At 34.7% G+C, this 25,440-nt stretch overlaps 1 protein-coding gene across 1 annotated transcript in view; it reads right to left on the bottom strand.

Moving 5' to 3' along the window:
• Window positions 1–1,313: 1,313 nt before the first annotated feature.
• ssp3 (SCAPER domain-containing protein short spindle 3) overlaps window positions 1,314–25,440 on the bottom strand; it is a 220,357-nt gene continuing 196,230 nt past the window's right edge. Inside the window, exons 19-20 of the mRNA XM_072531509.1 lie at window positions 14,629–14,799; window positions 1,314–10,409 (exon numbers count right to left, since the gene is read on the bottom strand). Coding sequence (XP_072387610.1) covers window positions 10,329–10,409; window positions 14,629–14,799 — 252 coding nt within the window. The 3' untranslated portion in view covers window positions 1,314–10,328. The remainder of the gene's footprint in view (window positions 10,410–14,628; window positions 14,800–25,440) is intronic.

Genomic DNA, 25,440 nt, shown 5'->3' on the forward strand with positions numbered 1-25,440 from the left:
CGATTGGTGGCTTATCTCTTGATATTTTGATGAGACGGGTCTTCTCAATTCTGCTTATGTGGTTATTCCATTCTTTTTTTCATTTTATGTCCATTCATTTATACACTCTACGTTACATTTTCTTCTAATGTCTTCACTTCTCTTTCGATCTCTCAGTGTATTTCCTGTAATTCTTCTCAACACTCTTATCTCTGCCGTTTTCTTTGCGATGTGGCTGTGTCGGGTCTTGTTTCTGAGGCTTATGTCACTATTGGTCTTATAATGGCTTTATAAATTCTTGACTTCATCTCTGTGTTAATGTGTCTGTTTCGCCATATAGTGTTATTAGGGCATCCTGCCAATCTATTTGCTTTTTGTACTTGATCTCTCACTTCTTTTTCCAGGTCTCCATAGCTAGACAGTGTAATTCTTAGATATTTTATTTCCATTACTTGTTCAATATTGATGCCATCAATTTCTATTTTACATCTGGTTGGTTCTTTGGTGACTACTATTGTTTTGGTTTTCTGAAATGAGATTATCATATTAAATTCTTTTGCTCTTGATTTTGATCAGTCTTTGCAGACTATAATTCATCTTGGGCTATCAATATTGCGTCGTCTCTGTAACACAGTATTTTTATTTCTTTGTTTCCCATTCTGTATCCTCTTGCTTTGTTAACGCTTTTGATGATTTCATCCAAGATCAAATTGAAGAGCATGGGGCTCAATGAATCCCCTTGTCTTATTCCGCTGCCTATTTCCATAGGTTCTGTATGTATTCTGACTTCCATTTTGTTGTTTTGGTAGATGCTTTTGATAGTTTTTATAATATTTAGGGAAACTTCTCTATTATACAGACGATCGATTACATCTTAGTCTTACTCTATCAAACGCTTTCTTTAGGTCAATCAGACACAGAAAAAATGCTGATCTATTGTACTCTAGTGATTTCTCAGTAATTTAACAATTTTCTTGCAAGCAATTTGCTTTATAACGAATATTGCATCTGTACACAATCTTCCACTACGAAAACCGGGTTGTTCATCTGCTAAACCTATCCTCTGATTTATTAGCACTTGTAGAATTTTAGTTGTAAGTATTTAACAAGTTTCTACCTCTGTAGTTTTCTGGCTGTTTTTTAACTCCTTTTTCAGTTCTAATAGTAGAATTAGTTCGCTCGTTCTCCATTTTTCCGGTATTTTATTGTGTTTTATAATTTTATCAATTATTGTTGTTAAAATTGTTCTGTCATTGCTGCTCCACAATATTTTAGTAATTCTATTTATAAATAACTAAAGTTGAAAAGTAAGAAAGAAAAAAATACAATTATTTTACATAAATTTTATTGAGTACAAAAGCTAAGGAATATATATTCGAAATAAATAAAAATATATATCGTTTAATATATTGATTTATAAGCTAAAATCACATCAAAATTAATCAAAAAACATTAGACTAGGGCAAAAATAAAAAGAAACCGTTTTAAAACAAACATAAATATACGGCGAGTATTTTTTAAGACTTAAGGAAAAACACGTCCATCGTTTGGTCTGATAGATAACCTACTGCGCCGATTAGCTCGCTGCGATCTCAAAAAACATTAATTCTAGAATTTCTAACCTTTTGAAGACATGTATATCAAAATCTGCAAGAATGAAAAGAACCTAGATATGTTTAAATTCAACAAAATTACTACCAGTCAGTATACTACGAAGTAATGGTTCTAAAACAGACAAAGAAACTAAATTATATGGATAAAAATCTGGATTGACAATAAACATTCGGAAAAATCGCCAAATATTGAAAATTCAAGCTTTTGGAAAATGTATCTAGTTCAATAAACGATATCGGGAAACAATTATGACGTTAGATACTTAAGATGTGGATAAACAAATAAAATACAGAATTAAGAAAGCGAAAGAATAATGGTTAAAACAACAATGCGCAGAAATTGAAGAATACCAGAAAAAACATGATAGTTTTAACACACATAAAAAAATTAAAGAATTAACTCACAACAATAGAACAAGAAAACCGGGAATACTGAAAGATGCAAATGGGAAACATGTGTTGAATACTAACGCCAAATTAAAAAGATGGACAGAATACATCAATGAACTGTTCAAAGACAATAGAACAGAACAGATGGAGATAGAAGTAGAAGCGGATATGGTTTTAAAGATATTAAAAGAGGAAATTAAAACGGCATTAAAAAACAGCAAAAATGGTAAAGCAGTAGGTCCAGACCAAATTCCTATAGAAACCTTAAAATGCATAAATGATGAAACCTTAGACATTATAGTAGACTTATTTAACTCAGTATACAAAACAGGACACATACCGAAACAATGGTTACTCTCCACCTTTTGTGCTATCCCTAAAAATACAAACGCTAAAGATTGCAGTGAATACAGAACAATATCACTAATAAGTCACATTCTCAAATTATTCCTGAAAATAATACATGGTTGTATAAATAAAAAACTGGAAGAAGGAATAGATGATAGTCAGTTTGAGTTCAGAAACGGACTAGGAACCAAAGAAGCGTTATTTGCTTTTAATGTGTTAGCTCAAAGATGCATGGATATGAATGTTGATGTGCATGTTTGTTACGTTGATTTTGAAAAAGCATTTGACAAAGTAAGACATGAAAAATTAGTCCAAATTCTAAAGACAAAAAACATAGACCATAGGGACTTACGAATAATAACAAACCTCTACTGGAATCAAAGAGCACAAATCGTAATAGATAATGAACCCAGTTCAGAAATCGAAATCAGGAGAGGAGTTAGGCAGGGATGTATTATGTCCCCATTACTGTTTAATGTATATAGTGAAGCCATTTTTGAAGAAGCATTACATCTCAAAGTGAAGGAATAATAATTAACGGAAGATCTATTAACAACATAAGATTTGCAGATGACATCGTAATTATGGCAAGCTCTGTTGATCAACTCCAATTACTGATAAACAAAACAAACAGTTTCTGTGAAAAATATGGACTAAAAATGAATATAAAAAAGACCAAATACATGATAATAACAAAGAAAACAAATAGATCAACAAACACATTTGGGAAATGTACCGATAGAAAGGGTTGATAAATACAAATACTTAGGAACCTGGATTTCAGACAATAATGATCAAACAACCGAAATAAGAGCAAGGATAGAAATAGCAAGAAATGCGTTTGTAAAAATGAAAACAATTCTCTGCAACAAAGACCTTAGATTAGAACTAAGAGTAAGAGCACTGAGATGCTACGTGTTTTCGATACTGCAATATGGGCTTGAAAGCTGGACATTAAAGCAAGAATACATAAATAAGATACAGTCCTTTGAAATGTGGTGTTACAGGAGGATACTTAGAATAGCATGGACACAGAAGAAAACTAACACGGAAGTATTGCGAGAAATGGGCAAAGAATGCGAAATAATAAACACAATAAAAATAAGAAAGTTACAATATCTGGGACACGTAATGAGTGGACAGCGATATGAACTGCTAAGGCTGATAATACAGCGAAATATAAGAGGAGGAAGGAGTATATGAAGAAGGAGAGTGTCATGGTTAAAGAATTTAAGGGACTGGTTTAAATGCAGTTCTATAGAACTCTTCAGAGCAGCAGTAGATAGAGTAAAGATAGTGATGATGATATCCAACCTCCGATCGGGAGACGGCACTTAAAGAAGAAGAATACTCAAGATCATGTAAGGAAATAGTTGTAATGGGTAGAGTAGATCGCACAGAAATGACGACGGAGATAAAAAAAAGAGAACAAAAAGATATAAACAGTTTCTCTCTCTCTCCAAAGATCTCTCTCCCTCTGGTCATTTCTTTTAACTCACGCATTGAATATTCCTGTAATTTGGTGGATCTACCTTTCCTTGCATAATAAGTCTTTCCGTGTTTTCTAAGTCTGCTCTCATAGCAGGTCCAACGTATTTTAATTGTTGGAGATAAAGCAGGAGAGCCGTTTGTTGACCATTCATCATCATCAACAGCTATGCCATCCATCAGGGATGTAAGCCTCACTTATGTCGTTATTATTCATTTCTGTTCGTTGTATTTTGCATCCATTCGTGACCAGCGATTCGCTTGACGTCGTTAGTTTATCTGGTTTAAGGTCTGCCTCTATTTCTTTGGTCTCCATTCAATGATTCGCTTCGTCCAACATCCCTGGCCATTAGCTTATTTAAAATTAAAATATTTTTGTCCTGTGGTCGGTCCAAGGAATTCGTAACATTCTTCTCCAACAGAATATTTTGGTGGCGTATATCTTCTTTTAATTTGTCTTGGGAAGATTCACCAATACTGGGAATGTTAAGCCAGTTGATCAACTACATTTTTAGAGTTTGTGAAATTTGAAAGTCCTTTCTGACCATCTTTCCTACGTCGACCTTTGCTAGATCACTTCTACATTGTTTCTTCCTGTAGTGACTCTGTGCTTGTGATCAATGATCCCAGATATAAGTGTAAGCTCACAACTTCAAAACGGTCAAATCATGGTTAAATATGGGTGATTGTTATGTAGTGTATCCACTATCTGCTCTTTGTCTTTGATATGTTTAATTGCAGACCAAATATTTGACTTTCGTTTTCAACCAGTCGTATGAGATTAATTAACTCTTCTTGACTATTAGCAAGGACTGTACCATCTGAAAAACGTAGTTTGTTTATTTTCGGTCATTTATGAGATGCCCTTTTCCCATAATTATGGAGATAGTCGATTTTTAACGTCGATTTTTATTGGTCTCCCCAAAAAGAAAAACACAAGAGAATGCAGCGATTACCGCACCATTAGCTTGATGTCTCATGTGCTAAAGTTACTACTAAAAGTCATCCATAACCGAATATATCACAAACTGGACATTAATGATACGACGTTAATGATACACAATTTGGTTTTCACAAAGGCCTAGAAACGCGTGAAGCTCTTTTTTCACTTATTATACTGATACAAAGATGCCTGGACGTCAATCAAGATATATACGCATGTTTTATTGACTAGAATAAAGCATTCGATAAAGTACGACAAACAATTAATGAATGTCCTGAAATCAAAGAAGATTGACTACAACGACCTCAGGATCATATCAAATTTATACTATAAACAGCGAGCAAAAAAAGTACGTGTTAACGAACAGCTGTCAGAAGAAATTGAAATTAGACGCGGAGTGAGACAGGGATGCGTATTGTCGGCAATTCTTTTTAATGCTTACTCTGAAGAGTTGAGGGTGAAGCTGGAATAAAGGTAAATGGAGTTCCCATTAACAACATTAGATATGCAGACGACACTGTGACCTTAGCCGAAAATATTGAAGATCTTCAGAGACTGGTGACCAGAATAGCGGAGTATGGAAAAGAGTAAGGTCTAACAATGAACGTCAAGAAGACGACATTTATGAGAATATCGTAAACTCAAAGAAATATCGAGAATCTTCTAATAAACGGAACCAACGTCGAACTAGTAGACAAATATGCATATCTGGGAACAATTATTAACTCCACAAATGATTACATTCAGGAGATCAAAATCAGAATAGAAAAGGCTTGAGGAAATTTCAACAAAAATGAGAAGATTGCTATGTACAAGCGATTTAAAATTGGAACTAAGAGTTGGGTTGGCGAAGTGCTATGTTTTTTCGACTTTGTTTTATGGAATGGAATCTTGGACTTTGAATGTGACATCAATGAAAAAACTGGAATCATTCGAGCTGTTGGTGTATAGAAGAAAGCTGAAAATATCATGGACAGAACAAAGAGGTTCTGAGAAGGATGAATAAATAAATAGAAATTTTACATACAATTAAAACAAGAAAATTGGAATATCTCGGACATATTACACGTGGAGAGAAATACACCTTGCTCCAACTGATTATGCAGGGAAAGATCCAAGGAAAAAAAGCATAGGAAGGCGTAGAATGTCATGGCTGCGTAACCTGAGAGAGTGGTACGGATGTACATCAAATGAACTTTTCAGAGCAGCCGTCTCAAAAGTCCGAATGGCTATGATGATTGCCGACCTTCGCCGCGGAGATGGCACTTAAAGAAGAAGAAGATGGAGATAGTAATTTTATGTTCATATAGTTCAGTTATAACCTAAGTTAAGTGCTGTGGTACTCCTACTTCTTTTAGTGCCTGCCAGTTGACATTTGACCCTGTAGAACGCTTTGCGATAATCTATAAAACAAATGTATCGTGGGATATGGAATTCCCTAGATTTTTCTATTATTTGTCTATTATGTTCAGAAGGAAGGTGTACTCGAGTACTTCTATAGGTAAACGGTTTAAACAACAGTAAAATCAGCTTCATTATGATCGATAAGCCTTGGATCTGTATTTCGACGTGGAAACGTTAGAGTTTTACTGTAGCTCTCTTATGTCTGTGATGTAAATGACTCATTGTTGGTGTATGGCTGTAAAATGTTTTTGAGACAAAGGTTAGCAATGTAAATTACGCATATTCAGGAACTACTGACTGGTATGAAATTGGAATAACATTGGCTTCTATCATCAAACGCTTTTCAATGCTTTTTCCTCCCGCTATATTAATGTCTGACACTAATATTTGTGATGTAAAAAGTGGAATTTACATAATTATGTATTTTTCACTCTTAAGTGCTTGATACAATACATATAAAATATAGATTCGCTTTCAAGTATATAACAAAAATAATTATCTATTTTTTTTAATAATTTTTCAAAACGGATTCTTTAAATTTTCGCCAAATACAGTCAACTCTAGCTCATCCGCGAATACGTAGAAGTCATTTTTAATTTAAATGTAAACGTATTTGATAAATTAGATCTAATGTGTATAGTGTAAAGTGACCAACAAAGAAACATATTTTCTTAGGCAATCGATAATGATCAAATTTACTATTTCTAAGAATTCATGATTCTATCGAAACTTGCATATGACTGTGGCGGACTGCAAGAGGTGTAAAAAACTTGAAACATATCAATAAGGAAAGAAGACAGTATAAGAAAAGGCAGAGGAAATTAAGAGTAGTTTGCACCTGGAGCACGAGAGACTCATGAAGCAGTCTTGATAATGAACATTTTACGGTTTTCCAATCAAAGAAACAGAAAAAAGGACAGACTACTTTCAAAAAGTGCAGGTATCCATTAAAAGTTGTAATATAAAGCATTAAGTGAAACTCAATTTTGCTTTAATTCGACTTTCTTTAACCAGTTAGGGATTTTCGTTATCCGCAGCAACCGCGCCAATCAACCACACGGATAAACGGGAGTTGACTGTATATTGGAATAATTTTCAACACAAACGATACATAATCGACTAACTAATAACACTACACCTTTGTATTAAACATTATTAATAATAAGTGCAGTTACGGTATAATCAAAATGTAATGTTATTAATTTTATATCTATAAAAAATCACTCAATTGTTTAAAACTTTCAGGTTCATACAGGATGAAGAGATTTATTAAAATCTAGAAACATCATTAGAGTACATGTATTTAATTGCATTAATAATTTGAATTCTGAAGCCAAATCAAATTATCCGGTCGTGACGAATTCGACGACACAGTTTTCTATTAAACAATCGACCAAAAAACGTTTTGGGCGAGAACCAGCCACATATTACAAGCCCTAGTTATCTAATTTGAGTAATATGAAATTTGTGAAGTGTTGTGAAGTATTGAAATTTTTGTATTTTTTAATGTTGCAGTGGAACTATCCAAAGAACCTATAATTTTCTTAATTCCATTTAATTCAGAGCACAACAATTCTTATGCACTCTCTGTACGATATATGTTCTTTCCAAATAACGGAACCATTAAAATTGTTTTGATTAAACGATCCTTGAGGGACGACGCAAATTTGTTCTGGAACTTTTTTTTTCTATTGATTGGATTTGATCATACGATAGAGACTTTGGCGTGATTTCGACTGGGAGATGCGAAGTTTTGGACAAAATCGCATCTCATTCTGTTCCTTACCACAGAACGAATGTGGTCGTTATAATTTTTTTATAAATTATGTTCCATCGGTTTTAAGATGAATAGGGCATTACCAGCTTATTTTACTTCTTTACATAAGGAAAATGAGTGATCAAACAAAAACGAATATGGGAAAAGTACCATTGAACAAGGAGACAAACACAGGCTTTCTTCTTTAGGTTGGCGATGACTTCTGCAAACTCTTGTCTTAAACCTTTTTTTATTATTGACTAGAAGTTTGGCCCAGCCCATTCTTTAATGTTTCTTAACCAAGTTATCTGTCATCTACTAGAGCCATCTACTAAGTTATATCTCTCATGTCTAAGAGCGCGTCCAAGATGAGCTGTTTTTCGCCTTTATACTATTCCTAAAAGTTCTCGATCTATGGCCGTTTTTGTTGGAAAGCTTTCTATGCACATCTCCAGTCTTCGCATTATACTAATTTTCAATATATGTTGTAAACCAATAGTACTTCAGTCAGTTGGCCTAATGTACATCTTCCATTCCTTCATAATACCCATTCCAGAATTCTGGAACATGCACCAGCTTATAAAGGTCTAGATAATGAGTAACCAAAAAGTGTTTACCCTCTGCAATCAATGCTTCGCAGTCTGGTTGATATGGTTGACTGTATCAGGTCTGTTACAGAGTCTGCAGCTTAACTCTCCATGAAATAGCTCAATTATATCCAGGTGTCCCTTGACTGGTGCATGTCCAGTAAGTATAACTTTGAACTGATTCCTGCTTATTTTCCGCACTACTTCAGCCCTATTAGCACATGCCTGTCCAATATATATTCTGCAATGCGCTTAACTAGCATACTATAACCAGATTGAGTATATTTTCCCAGTAAAAGTTGCTTTATATTCGGATTTAGGCTTGTTTTCTGTCAAGGATGGTGCTTTTTGCCCGGTTCTAGGCCTAAGTATTTTGTAGTTCATCAGCTGCTTTATTGCCGTGTACATTGCCATACCAGTGTAATATTGTTATGTTCGGTTAGCCTGTCGAGTTCTTCTCAGCATTCGCACACTAGCCTAAGGCCCCCAAGGCTGCTTAACGATTTATGCATATAAAGATCTGCTTCATTTCAAAAGCCTTAAATAACTTCTGGTACACTCGGATCTTTGTCTATTTAGATCCTACCTCAGTGACAGATGGCAATATGTTGGTTAAATAACACTGAATCCGGTTTACTTCATGGTTAATAGACCATGAGGTAAATACCGGCTAATAATGGAGTCGCGGAAAAGGAGGGAGAATGAAGTGGCAAAGGACGCGTAAAATTTGCTAGACGTGAGAGCCTTGAGAAGATCGGTGCTTGATCGGCAAGGTTGGAGGCATAGTTTGGAGGATAATGGAGGTAGATAAATTATCTACCAAGATCACCGAAAGGCTTTTGCTTCGTGATAATGTTCGTTTCGTAATGCCACCACCTTGTTAACAAGGAGCAGTTATCATTGGAAAGAAGAACGTCTGAATAGAGCTTACATGGTACATAAACTTAAACTTAATGTGTATAAGACACAGAATTATTTATTTATTTCATATAAATGGGCGAACAAATCTCAACCAACAAAGTTATTGGAAATCACTCTTAACACTAGATTGATCATGTCTGATCAGTGAAATCGATCACCGAAAAATGTTTTTTATTAAATACAAAATACTTTCTGTTCTTTGTATGTACATTATTATTGGTATTACGTATTTTCAAAACGTGAGGCTTTTCATGGCTATGGCACGAGATACTAAAACAATTTAATTGCGCCGTTCTCGAGATTACGAAAAACTGAAAGTAACAAACAGAACTTAATATGTACTTTACAATTAATTGGATCAACTTTTGATAGGCAAAAATATAAAAAATATGAATAGTGTTTCACAAAACCGTTTTATATTAGATATTTTATTGCATTTTATATATTTTTTACTGGCGTCGACATACATGTATTATTTAAAACATCCTCCTAAAGGACATTATATTTTCTTGAATCTGCAAAATCTTCTAACTTTAATATTAAATTGGAATAAAAAGAAATTACGTAAAATATGTAATACAAAAATTGTTAAAATCGCGTCTTATATTTTTTAAGATCATAATTTGTTCAGTACCTCTTCATCCTGTATAAAAACTGATCATATCTATACCCTTCTTTTCTAACGAATCATACAATCACAATTTTTTCATTTTCAATCTATAAACTAAGATCCACGGTAACATCACATTGTTGAGATTTTTGTGTGCGTCTAATATTCGTTTATTCAAAAAAAGTTGAGAAATTAAAAGAAGTTAAGATAAATAAAAAATGACATTGATAATTGCACGAAAATTGCAATTTCTTATTTTTTGAGATTAACATCCTTTACGGTAAATAAATCACTTGATGTCACATTTAGATAACAGTTTTACCAGGCGGTGTTGCTTACCTCGGTCTGAATTTCTGAATTCTTCTAGAATCTGAAAAAAAGAGAAACAAACGAATGATAGAAATATCGAATATCTACACTCGATGCAAAAAAATCGATCCATGGGTATTATTTGCTAAAAAAAGAAAACGTTTGAAGATATTAGTTTTAAATCAGGTATATATGTAAAAGTATATGTTAGATTAAAATAATTTTTACAGATTATCCAAAAAAATCATTTATTTATAGACATACGCCAAAACTCAAAAATACAAGAATATTCAAAATTTTCTGAAATTAAGAAAAACATTGATAATAAATCAATATCTAGTGTTTCCCACTCGGGCCCTTATAACAGCCTGTACACGTCTAGGCATTGAGGTAATTAACCTCTGGATATCAAATTGATCCAATTGGTCCCATATTTCTTGAAGAGCCGCTGTAAGTTCAGCCAAGTTGTTTGGACGGGGTACTCGTGCTCGAAGACGTCTCCCTATCATATCCCATAGACGTTCTATGGGATTGAGATCGGGACTGCAAGCTGGCCAGTTCATACGGACAATTCCCACCTCCTCTATATATTGGTTGACGATTCTAGCACGGTGAGGACGCGCGTTGTCGTCCATAAAAATAAAATTCGGTCCATTGAAAGGAGCAAAACGTACCACATGCTGATCTAAAATACTTATTATGTATCTTGCAGCAGTCATAGAACTTCTATCTACAATAACTAAATCAGTATGGGCTTCTGAACTGATACCAGCCCAAACCATAACGGAGCCCCCCCGATAACTTATTCTTTCCGCAATATTACATTGAAAATATCGCTCTCCAAACCCATTTTCGCCCGTCTGGTGACGTTAGACAAAATCTGGACTCATCTGAGAACAATACATTGCTCCAATCTGCATCACTACAGTTTTCATGTTCTCTTGCAAAAGCAAGGCGAGCTTTGCGATGTTCTATGGATAGTATTGGGGATAGGGCTGGCCTTCTGGATAATAAATTACCTTCTACAAGTCGTCGACGAACTGTCCATCTGCTTACATCCACATTTCTCACTTCGCTCAGACGATTTGCCAGTTTAACTGAAGTTAGATGCCGATTTCTCAAACATGATGAGACCAGAAATCGATCATCTCTTTCGGATGTTACCCTTCTACGACCTGATCCTGGTCTTCTTGTGAAGTTACCGGTGTCGCTAAAACGCCGAACTGCTCTTTGAACCGAAGATCGACTAACACCCAACATTTCAGCTGCATAATATTGGCTACGACCATCTTGAACTAAAGTCACCGCCCTTGCAGCATCTGTCGGAGTTAGAGACATTTAGGAAGGATAATTAAATAAAAATATAACACGTTTTGAAAATAAAATCACTACACTAGTATGTGGTAGTAGTATGGTTGTTGAATTAAAAACTACATTCATAAATATCTACTTGCTTCAGACCCTTTTTGACAAAAACCTGAAATACCAATTTGTTTTAAGAAATATAAAAAGCAATATTAAAAACATTATTTTATTTCTCGTATACGAGGGTACACCTAAATTTACATATGTAATTTAATGTCTCTAAAATTATACAACTTCAAATAAATAAGAAATAAGGAATGGATCGATTTTTTTGCGCCTGAGTGTATATAATAAAAAAAATTATTGTACTAAAAGAAATACATTAATATTTATTAATTGTCACAATAATATTAATGGTCACTGAAATCACTACGAATTTTGACTATGATGAACGGCAGATGGACTGCAATTTTTACATTACCTTGCCGAGTAATTTATCAAGCTGTTTGCTTTGCAAGTTTTAGAAAGCACAGTGGTAAAAATTTGAATTCGGTTTCGCCAGGTGGAAATCGTTTGATTTCTCTTTTTGTTTTTAGATGGCGTAGTTACGTCCGTAAATAGTTATTTTGATAACTATTGTTTTAGGACGGGAAAGATTTTTGTTTTGATTCAGAGCAGTGTATATACCGCTCTGAGTAGACCTAAAGAGGTCGAAATACGTATAAGCGGCTTGCCGCTGCCCTGTATCGAAACAAAAATCTAATACCGTCATTATGTTTTATTACTTTACTCCGTTTGGAGTAACAGAAACTGAATTCACTACGATTTTTCGAGTTTTGGCCATGATGAACGGCAGGTGGAATGCAATTTTTAGATTCCCTTGCCGAGTAATTTATCAAGCTGTTTGCTGTGCAAGTTTTAGAAACCACAGTGGTAAAAATTTGAATTCGGTTTCGCCAGCTAGAAATCGTTTGATTTCTCTTTTTGATAAAAAATTAGTTGTAACATTTGATGGACAACAGGCCCTGCCATTAACGAAACTGACTACAGGATTAGCTTTTTACTGCAGGAAGTATGACTTTATAATGTTGGTATACATGACTGTGGTTCATGAAAGGGGCACATGTTTGTATGGACGAAAGACACAGCTAAAAGAGGTAGTGATGAAATTGTAAGTGCTGTTTTAAAGTTTTTATCTAATAAGTCAGGGCATTGATGAACTGGTATTGTTCACTGACAACTGTCCGGGCCAAAATAAAAACTGGACGTTAATGGCCTTGTGGTCGCAAATGGTTAAAGAAAGAAAATTTAAAAATATTACCCATCACTTCCTGGTTAGCGGCCACATGCACTTAGAATCAGATCGGGACTTTGCTCCCCTAGAAAAACACCATCGGAAATATGCTCCATTAATATATTCCCCATCAGACTGGTATAATATTATTAAAAAAACGAATAAAAAAGTCCTTTTGAGGTCGCAATAGTGGAACAAAATGACTTTGAACACACCACTATACTACAACAGAATGCCGAAAGAGTGACCAAAACTGACGACGGTAACAAACTTGATTTTTCTTTGGTATTTGCATTTATGTTCGACATTCATACTCCCAATGCTTGTTTTGTTAAGTACGCTGTTAATTGTGCATACCAGAAAGTGAATTTATTAAAAAAAGGAAGCCAACATTATTATGAATCCCTTTAGGCTGAACAAAATGAAGATGGTGAAGCAGAATTGCAGGAGGAACATAATTTGGTTCATGTATATCAAAAAGTGTTTTTTTTGTCATAGTATGACAAGCTACCATTTAAGTTTTAACACTGATTTACTCCCAATCACCATTTTGTGGCTTCAAATATACTGTACCCAAAAATCTTGGAATACATTCATAATTTTTTATCTTTGGGAACGTGAAGAAGTCGTTGGGACTAAGGTCGAGGCTATACGGTGGATGGTTTAACAATTCAGTATTTGGAAGCTCCAAAAACTCTACTGTCTTTTCGCGAGTTTCGCGATAACTTCCGGTAAACAAAGGGTTATATACCAATCAGAAGTAACCGTTCTTCGATCTTCTAAAGCAATTGTTGTCACATAACCAGATTCTGACACAAAAGTTGTGACCATTTTTTTTGACACGCTTACACACCGGATTGGCTTTGACGCGAATCGCTTTTTGCTCTTCTGTGAGCAAATGAGGGATCCAACGAAAAATCAATTTCGTAAGACCCAGTTCTTCATGTAGGATCTTTTGGATCGATGTACTTAAAACTCCCAAAGATGTCTATCTTCCGGTATGTTACACGGCGGTCATCCTTAGTTAGCTGACGAACCGCATCAATGTTTTGCTGTGTGACTGTTGTTTTGGGTGGACCCCGATGAAATTCTCAATATCAGCGGGAAATAGTTGACTGGTGTGATGCTTGATCTCCAAACACAGAAAACATTTCAGCGAGGCATAATCCATAATCCGAAAATTGTAAAAAAAATATTGCTCTAAAATGTTCTCGGCTAAGATCCATTTTTCGACCGATTTTGCGAATTTGAAAAATGCACTGTATCTATACGTCGTGTTGTATCACAATGAAACTCTCGATATATGTCAACAAAAGATTTAGGTTACGTGTCGAAAGGTGTTATTGGTGGCACGTGGCGCCCTCTAAGCGGCTATAGGCAAACCTAGAAAGACAAACCTCGTACAACCCTTAATTTTTAGTCTTCTATTACCAAACCCTATTTTTTAATGGCCATATTAGTGTCACAAAGTTAGTGGCCATACTCCTCCGAAACGGCTTGACCAATTTTTATAAAATGCGGTAGGCTTGTGAATCGGTCGCAATATATTTTTCATATTAAGTGATGCAGTGAACTTTTTTCATACAAAATATTTTTAAACATTTTTTGTTTGGCTTTATGTTAATTTTTAGTCATTGAATTTTGACAAATTATTTAATTCTAGGTCTGTACGAATACTTACACTGTAAGACAACTCCTGTTTAAGTATCGAGGTGGTATGCTCGTTCCCCGAGCAGCAAGCCAGCAAAGTTGGATACAATATATTGGACAGAGATTCTACTGAGAAATAAGGGAAAGGCAAAGAACATAGTTGCTGAAGCACCGATGGCGATTGACCGCTGACCAGCAGCATCTGAAACAAAGAAAATAATGTTAAATATTGGTTACATACTTAATTAGGTTAGGCAATTGATACAGCCTAGTTACAGCACTACGACCGATTTAATATAGAAACATAGAAACAAATAATATAGACGCATATGCGTCTATATTCTTTGATACAAATATAACGTATATGGGCCCCTGAAAATTTCAGCGAAATTGGTAATCCCATCGTTGAATTTTTATTTACCATTATTTTGCCTTAGCAGCCTTAACAACAGTGGAGACAGCTAGTCTGGACTATATAGACGTGGAAAATTCTGGCTAAAATAATTCAAAGTCCTAAGACAAAAGTCCTACATCGATCTCACCTAAAAGTCAATAGCATTATCATCAACAATACCCTGATTCTTTCGAAAACTAACTCCAAACCACATCCAAAACCTCAGAAAACCCAAATTTCGATCAACGATTCAGACAGTCACCGAGCAGAGAATAGATGACTTACTTCACCACCCGTACTCCGAATTAAGGGACAACTATCACCAGATATGCCATGTGTATGCCAAGGGTCAAATAATAGAACAAGTAAATTCCATAAAATATTTGGGAGCAAAAATCAATAGTCAGTGTAATCCAAAAAAAGAAATTCTATCAAGAATCGAACAAGCAAGGAAAGCAGTCATAGAGCATGAAAACATGCAAGATCAGACCTTAGTTTGCAGCTTAGAATCCGAATGATCAGATGTACGTTTTTTTTTTGTCTTACTGTATTGCTGTGAAAGTTGGACAATGGACTCTGAAATAGAAAAGAGAATAGATGCCTTTGAGATGTATATATACAGACGAATGCTGAGAATTCCATGGGTACAAAGAGTTACTAATGTTGAGGTACTTCGTCGCATGTGTAAACAAAAAGAATTCCTAAGAACAATCAAAGAGAGGAAAATGCAATACTTGGGTCATTTGTTGAGAGGCGAAAGATACGAATTACTTCAAGTTATACTGGAAGGAAAAGTATAGGGCAAAAGATCAGTAGGAAGACGCCAGAACTCGTGGCTGAAACACCTGAGGAGATGGTTCGACCGCTCATCCACAGAAACCTTTCGCGTAGCAGTTTCCAAAACTACAATTGCCATTTGGATCGCCAACCTTCGAAAGGAGACGGCGCCATTAGAAGAGAAGAATCACCAGATAGTGGTCCCAGTAGACACAGACACCGTCAGAGACTGTGTAGTGAAGACAAAAACGCAGCTCCTGGCCTAGATGGTACTCACAAAAGATGATTTAAACAGCTTTTAAAAAGCACCTTCCCGCTGCTAGTCAAAATTATCAATGCAAGTTATCGGCTAGAATATTTTTCTATTTCCTGGAAAATAGCCAGCATAATCATGATTCCGAAACTAGGGAAACCCTTGACCATCACTGAATCCTACAGACGTATTTTATTCTTAAGCACCCTAAGCAAGATTTCTACTCTTCAGAAAGCGTTTGAGCAGGTCTGGTACTCAAGCCTGATCGAAAAACTTTACCAAGCTTTGGTACTCTTATACTCACATACCTCTCTGTTCTAACTGTCCGTGTTAAACTCACCAACAAACTGTCTACTCTCTTCACTCCTCGAGTAGAAGTTTCACAAGGATCAAATACTAGCGCCTATACTTTATACAGTTTACAACAGCGACCTCCCTATCTACAACAGATCCGAAAACATTCTATATGCCAACGACAACGTCCAACACTCCGCAGGATCTCGCTATTGCAATGAAAAGAAATGTTCTGTATTCGCCAAGGCCCAAGCACACCTCGACTCAATCGTCAGGTGGTGCAATGAATGCCAAAAAACCAAAACTGAACTAATTCTATTTAGACATCCGATTCTTTCCGTCAAAATCTCGAAGAAGACAACTACATAATGCTCAACAGAGAAAAAATTTAATTAGACAGTAAATGTCCTACCTGCTTGTCAAATTTACACACTGATTTGAATTCAAACAATTGGAACATTGATGAAGAAACGAAGAAAGCCTTTGTACAATATAGAACACAACAAACACAACAGGCATACAACCACTATAAACGTATCAGAAATGAAACGAATCCTTTAGCTAGACAAATAGAGAGAGAACACTGGCACAGCTTCTCAAAACAGATGAAACACGACTTCTACGGAACACAAAGAGAAATTTAGAGAATGATCAGAGGACAAAAAAAGAGAGATGAACACCAACACCAGAGGTGACGACAAACAAAGAAATAAATATTTAGGAGAAAGAGGTAAATTCCCAAGAAGTCTCTTGGGCTATTCCCAAGAACTTGTAGTGCTAATGGTTATCTGAATTGGATATCCTTCTCTAAACTACGTAACGCAAGTTAACTCCTCCCCATCATTTGCTTCTATCAACAAGGCAATAGGCAGCAGCTCAGGAAAAACTACAAGACAAATAAAGAATTAATCAGGGACCAGAAGGAGGCTGGCATTTATTCAAGAAATGAGAAGAGTGGAATATAGACGTTAAATCAGATGTGTCAAGAAGAAAAAAATTTCATAATTAAATGTAAAATATTGTATGTAAATCCAGATATGTATTATGTTGCAAATGTATGTAAATCCAGATGTGTATATGTTGCAAAAGAATTTAAGATTCCCCTGAGTTCTCTCTCAACCATAATAAAGCACAAGGAGAAAATTACTGCTGCTCAAACAGCTGCAGTACGGAAAAGAACTACTAAAGGTGAATCTCCTTGTCTGGAAGAAAGTCTGGTCATTTGGCTAAGACAGTGTAGGGGACAAAAAGTGTCTATTAGTGAGAACTTGTTGAAAGAAAAAGCAAACAGTTCGCGTCTACTCTAAGCATCAAGTGAAGAGTGGCTTACAAATTTCAAAAAGAGAAATGGAGTTGTGTTTAAAAAAGTTTGTGGGGAAAGTGGAAGTGTTGATGATGCAGTTTGCTTATACTGGCACGGTAAATTGAAGGCCTTGATTGAAAACTACGATGGCCGAGACAAATTTCGAAATTTCACAATATACAAAAATAGTTTTCTTTTTGATACGTCAAAGGAATAGTGACAATTTTTACATACATACATATAAAATTTTTGCGAATTTAAACATTACAAACAGATATTTAATATAAACAATTCAAGAAACGACAAGCACACTAAATAAAAATATAAAAACATGAAATATGATCATAACAGGCAAATTCCCTGACCAAAACTAGTACTATTGTATAAAAGCAGTACTTAGGTACTCCGTTTTTGAATAGAAACAATGTTTCAAAAAGTGTGATTTGATTTTAAGCTTAAACGATAACACAGGTTTACAAAAAAAAATATTTTTTAAAATTGTTTGGAATTTCATAACTGATTTTTATGTATTTTTCAGCGCTGATTGCAAAAATGCAATCCATTTTTTTCTATCACGAAGGTTTTCTCACAAAAAAGGAATTACTTTTTGGTATAATAACAAAATTTTAGCAATTTTTCAAATTTTTTCTTAAGTTAAAGTTATAAAGTTATAAACTACATATCTAGTACACTTACATTTCTCTTTAAGCTCATAAGTCCTTATAGTAACGCTTTTGCTTTCCGTCGAAGCTTCTTTTATTGCTTTTCCGGCTGTGTACTCGTTGAGGGTCATCTCGTTTTAGCATCCAGCAGTAGTCCGCTATCATGTTGACGTTCCATCTTCCTTGATACCTTCTTTCCATTTCCTTGATATCTTGGTGGAATCTTTCACCCTGCTCTTCACTTCCGTCACCAAGGTTTGCAGGGAAGTAGTCTAGATGTGAATGGAGGAAATGAACTTTAATGCTCATGTTACATCCCAGCTTCTTAAAGTTGTCGAGCATGTCTGCGACGATTGTCTTGTAGTTAGGATCGTTTTTGTTTCCTAGGAAACCGGTAACAACTAGTTTAAAAGATGTCCATGCTGCTTTTTCGTTTGTTTCCATTTTGTCCATAAAATTGGGATCTCTCATCAGTTTTCTAATGTCTGGTCCGACAAAGACTCCTTCCTTTAGTTTTGCCTCTGATAAACCAGGAAACTGTCCACAAAGATACTTGAAACACTCCCCTTCTTTTGGCAACGCCTTTACAAATTGTTTCATTAACTCCAACTTAATGTGGAGTGGTGGTAGTAATACCTTTTTGGGATCCACAAGGCTTTTCCTCTCAACATTTTTAACCCCCACCTGTAAGGTTTTTCTCAAGGGCCAAACTTTTTTAATGTAGTGTTGCTTTCTGTCTCTACTGTCCCATTCACAGAGAAAGCAAGGGAACTTTGTATAACCACTTTGTTGACCAAGCAGCATTGAGATCACTTTCAAATCACCACATAGTGTCCATTTATGGTCTGAATAGCAGAGTTTGTTTAAAACCAGTTCGAGGTTTTCATAACATTCTTTCAAGTGAACAGAATGTCCAACTGGCATAGAAGCATACTTATTGCCATTGTGTAGAAGCACTGCTTTAAGGCTTCTTTTTGAAGAATCTATAAAAAAGTCTCCACTCATCAGGAGCATATTCTATTTTGAAACGTGCCATAAGTCCAGGAACATCACTGCAAAACACCAAGTCACCCTTTTGAGAGAAAAAAGATACAAACTTCTTTTCCCTGGAACGATACCAAGAAAAGGACGTACCCGGAGCCAACATATTTTTATCTTTTACTCTAGACCCTAAAAGTTCTGCCGAGTCTTTAGGAAGACCTAGGTCTCTAACTAAATCATTCAGTTCAGATTGTGAGAATGGAACGGGATCGTTTGTGCCAAGATCGTAGCCATCACTGTCTTCTTCACTTTCACCTAGCTGAGCCAATGGCTCGTGGTCATCTAAAATACCATCCAAAGAAACTGGAGGAGAGGGTATTGGTACTTCAGGTCCATGAGGAACAGGGCGAATGGCTGATTTGATGTTAGGGTAAGAAATATCCTTTTTGTTTTTCAAATTGAAACCTTGAACATTGCAAGAACAAAAATAGCAGTCATCACTATGGTTTTTGGGCTCCCTCCAAACCATTGGTATTCCAAAACGAAATGACTGCTTTTTACCTTGAAACCATTTTCTCAGTTCTTCAACACACACTGAACAAACTTTGTGTGGGGCCCAAGACTTGTCTTGATCACCCAACTTTATACCAAAATAGGCAAAATATACCTTTTCAACAAAATCGGAAATGTTTCTTTGTTGCTTTTTAACTGTATAGTTACCACAAATGTAGCAGAAGCAATCTGGTGAGTTGATACATCCTCTGGTAGCCATTTTTCATAAAACAACTTCACACCACAAGAAAACAATCTGTTTAGGCTGATGCCTTGAATTTATGTTCTTTGTAGTTCGATAAAAAATCACTGAAAGTTATTTGATTCACATTTTATTGCCAACTATCCGTGTGTCACGAGATATCATTTAATACTACTCTCACAATCACTAGTAACCACAGCACGTGAACAGCACAGAGTGAAGAGAGAAGAGATACTGTGAACTGAAGAACAGGTAGCAGAAGCTCACTGCTTGGTGATGGAGAGGGGGATGGGCACTGTGGCAGACAGGCACTGACATAATAGATGCTCAATGAGTCAGTAAGTGGATGGCGAGGGAGGGGAGACAATGGACAAGTACCGACATGAAAATAATGCTGGTTTCTCCTAATCAACTCTTTATTTTACATACAACTTGTATAGTAAAAAAACAGCTAAGTAACTGAAAATACCTTAAAGTATTTTTTATGCTTATTAAAAGTACTATGGGCTTAATAAACAGTTCATAAAGATCCAAAAAACAAAAATTCAAACTCACTAGAGTACGGAACTATGTATAAAAATATCGAAAAAAGCTAAAAATAGACAAGCAGTTTGTGGAATAACTGTACGTGATGGAATGTTTTCACTATTTTTCCCAAAATTAGCGTTGAAAATACTATAAAAATCACTTATTCAATTTTAAACAATTTTTATGTCGCAGACCTGTGTAATATGTGAAGACTTTACTTCATCTGGCAAAAAAAAATACAAACGAACATCAGTCGAATTTTTTATGATCTTTGTCAACCTAAAACGTTTTGCTCTAATAGCATCTCTAGATTTTATATCGTGATCATGGAAGTTGGAGTTTATGTTAAACTTATATTTGTCGGTATGAATTTCAATCAGCGTTTCATATATATAGAATGAAGGTAGTGGCATAATACCTAAATTCAGAAATAAAGGTTTACAGTGTCCCCTATACTCTGCTCTTGCAAGTATCCTCACTACTCTTTTTTGTAGTTTAAAAATTCGATCTGCATGACAAGAATTACCCCAAACAGTTCCGTACTGTAGATGGCTACGAAATAGTGCAAAGTAGCACACTCTAAGAGTACTTTTAGAAATCACATAAACTAAGTTGCGTATTAAAAATATACTTTGTAGCAAGTCTAAAACTCAAGTTTTCTGATTTTTCTTTTCATTTAGCTTCAGCCCATTATGTAAACACCAGTTTTTAGTATACTATAATATATAACTATATAGTTGTTATGGTGCTTATACTATAAGTTTTAAATGATTACACAGTAATGTTTCATGCTACGATATTTACATTATATTTTTTAACACAGACGCATATTTTTTTACCATACCGATTTGAGTAAATCACCAGAGTTTTGTTCTAACAAAAAAAAGGGCAAATAAAAAACGACCTTTCGATCGTTCCGCTGCCATGCCATTCGCATCAACGAAACAGTTGAACGTACAACCCACCCATACATAAAAGTTTTTTGTCATGCGGACAATGAAATATGGATTTATATCTGTGTATAAATATCTGACAGGCTACCGACTGGTCTGGCCTGGTGGCACTACGTTTTTCGAAACGAAAATTACTTAGTGTGACTGTAGATTAGTATCTGATCAACCGCCCACCCGTTCAATAATTCAAAATCTGGGCGGTTCGATATACACGCCATTAGAGTAATTTATTCATATCGCCAGATTGGTGTTTGTATATTTATGGCAACATTGACTATAGGTATACGAGTACACTGTGCAGTGGCACGGATTCGATTTTGGGGAACAAAAATTTGTCACTTGCAGATCTGCATAAAAAAAAGTCGACTTCTCCAGCTCTTAATAGTGGATATTTGTTTAAAATTATCACATTATTTATTATTATCACATATAGTAAACTCAGATAAAGACAAATCCTCCAAATAGTGGAAGATTTATATATCCACTAATAACGACAAAAGATATATTCCAAAAGTTTGCAATGAAAGTTCTAAAGGTAGAGCAGAAACTACATTATCAGAAATTGTAATGGCAGGAAGAGAAATAACAGATATTAAAGCTTTTGGAGAAAATGGTATTATGATTGTGTGCAATGATTGTTTAGATAAAATTTTGAGGGACGAATTACTATTAGTAAACCAGGGCCAGTATCATATAGAGTTATGATACAGAGATAATAGTAAATTATATTTTGTTAAATAACTATTCACTCTGCTTAATGATATGACGACGCCAGGTGAGTTTGTTATCGACATTTGTAACATTTTTTTATAATTAAAATATTAAATAATTTTTAATCCTTTTACCCCTGTTGCTGAGACGCCGATGGCCGTATTTGCAAATAATATATACGCGGTTGGTCGTGTTGACCATTAGGAAATTTCATTGGAATTTACCGACTATCTCAAAATACGGAAGGTCCGACCTATTATTCCCGTTAATCCTTAGTTAATCTCTTTTCGGTTTCGCGTCTGTTTCTTTTGATAAATTTGTTAAATATCGTCGAAAGGACGTAGAAAATTGGAAGAGAACCTGAATCCAGTTTTCTCGGACCATGTAGTAAGGGACTTGACTGAATTTTGTAATAAAGATGAGGTTGCAGCTGTGGATTTTCTGTGGCAGTATACAATAAGGTCGTCTGCGTATAGGGCAAATTTAACATGAGATTTTATATGAGAGCAAATATCACTGATGGCTAGTAGAAAGAGGGTAGAACTCAAAGTAGAACCTTGGCGTACACCATTTTCAGTGACATATTTGTCGGATAATACTCCGTTAACTATGATTTTGAAATTTCTATTATTTAAAAAGTTGTTTATAAAGCATAACATGTTGCCCGTAAGATTATTGAAGTTATACTTCTACACGCGCGGTCGACGTTGGAAATTTGCACGGGAGTGAATCGGTGAAATCATTACATATGTAAGATATGAGTAAGAGAGAGACAGAAGATATATTAATATTATTATTTATGTGATATATATATATATATATATATATATATATATATATATATATATATATATATATATATATCACATAAATAATATTATATATATTATATATATATATATATATATATAATATATATTAATATTATTATTTATGTGATATGTTTTGTATTATTTATTAAATGTTAATAATTATTTTAGGCTTTTGTATTTTAAAATAATAATTACAATAAATCACTGTGTTACCGAGAACTGTCAATTTTGAAATACGTTAGTGTCATGTCTAATTGGCAAATTTCTTACGTGTTTGGTTTATACGCTGGTATATGTGAGTTCGAATCCCAATATGAATTTCCTTTTTTTATTTTTGAAATATTTAAAAACCCCACGTCAGTCTTATTAAATATATGTAATATACGCAAAAGTGCTAAATTTTAAAATAAAATGAAAATTTACAACATAATCCGAGTTGTTGGTTTTTTATTTTTATCTTCCACAAATATTTTTTGAAGTTATACTTCTATTAGCGCGTTCGACGTTGGAAATTTGTGTGTATTCGTATATATTGAGTGAATCGGCAAAATCATTACATATCTAAGATATAGGTAAGAGAGAGACAGAAGATATATTTTCTCTCTCTTTCTCTATCGAGAATAAAAATGTTCCTTTTGTAAACATATTTAATATTTATTAATATTATTATCATGGTAAATTAAACATGCGTAAGTTATGTATATTGTCATTTTTAAATACTTATGAATATTGCATTTTAATTTGTATTGTATTATAATATTGAATTATGTGGCAGTGTATTGTATTGTATTTTTATATTAATAACAAAATTAACAATGAATTTTATTGCAGAGTATGTGTAAAAAAATTTTTTTGCATTCAACTCCTTTTATACATATATGAAAATAAAAATATATATTTTCATTAAAATATTGATTCAATCCTTCATTTACTTACTATACTCCTATTACAGGTCAAATGTTTATATACAGCAAACGATGCACCATATACCTGTATACCTAATTCTTTTTCTCTTTCTGCTCTCTCTTACCTATAGCATTACATATGTAATGATTGTGCAGATTGACTCCCATATAAATTTGTAACGACGAACGCGTGTATAGAAGTATAACTTCTACCCACTGGACTGCCACACCCGTTTTTTTTTTCTACCAGTTTTTTTAAGGCTAACCGACTTACATATTGTATCGAAAGCACTTTCTATATCAAAAATTACTGCGATTACGTTTTGCTTGGAGGCCATAGAATTTGCTATCTCTGTGCAGGATCACTGAATTATCAGTGGTGCTTCGATTAGGGTCTAAAACCTCATTGAGCAGGATTAAGAAAATTTTTTTTTCTAGATACCAGATTAATCGCTTCCTGACAATTTTTTTCAATAATTTGCAAAGGGTACATGTTAGAAAGATTGGCCTAAATGAGTTTGAACAGTTGGGAAGGGAGCTGCTTTTTTATAGGAAACATACTGGATTTCCTCCATTTAAAAGGAAATTTTTGCCAGGACCAGATTAGGTTGTACAACTGAAGCCTTTGAAAATGTTAAAAAGTATTAGTAGCTGGATGAAACCCATTGTAAAAGAAAGAAAATTTAATAAATATTAAACGAAAAATAATTTACAGGCGATTTGAGGTCGGAAAGTGGAAGGGGGTGAGTTTTTAGGGATAAACACAATTTATCATGATATACGACAAAACTAAAAGTTTTACCGAAAAAAGTTAAACGACAAAGTTGTAGATAATAAAAAGATCTACAATTTTTGTATTTAAAAATTTGGTAAAAGGTACCTTTTTATGTCAAAAACGAACTGAATTTTTTTACCTTATTTTGCTTTAATATCGAAAAAGCACCCTAATTTTCAAGCACCCTAATTTTCAATCGAAAATTTTCCAATCCGCCAATCAGCTTCTTCTCCTTATGGTGCCTATCCGTTACGGATGTTGGACACTAACATGGCTATTATGACTTTGTTGACTGCTGCCCTGAAAAGTCCGGTAGCGGTTAAGTTAAACCATTTTCGTAGGTTATGCAGCCAAGAAATTCTTCTTCGTCCTGGACCTCTTTTCCCATGCCCTTTACCTTGAAGTGGTCTGAAGTAGGTCATATCGTTGTTCGTTGCGCATTATATGGCCCAGGTATTCTAGTTTGCGACGTTTTATAGTTATGACTAGTTCGCGCTCTTTACCCATTCTATGTAGTACTTCTTCGTTGGTAACTCTGTCTATCCAGGAAATCCTCAACATGCGTCTATAGCACCACATCTCAAATGCTTCGAGTCTCTTCAGTGATGCTTCAGTTAAGGTCCAATTTAGCAAAATGGCCTAACCATCTAATTATCTTTGTCCTGACGATCTGGCTAATTTCTGGTTTCCCGTATAGCTCTCCGATCTCTGCATTTGTTCGTCTCCTGCAAACGTCTTCTA

The sequence above is a fragment of the Diabrotica undecimpunctata genome, chromosome 5 (assembly GCF_040954645.1).
Source record: "Diabrotica undecimpunctata isolate CICGRU chromosome 5, icDiaUnde3, whole genome shotgun sequence".
Taxonomy (NCBI): domain Eukaryota; kingdom Metazoa; phylum Arthropoda; class Insecta; order Coleoptera; family Chrysomelidae; genus Diabrotica; species Diabrotica undecimpunctata.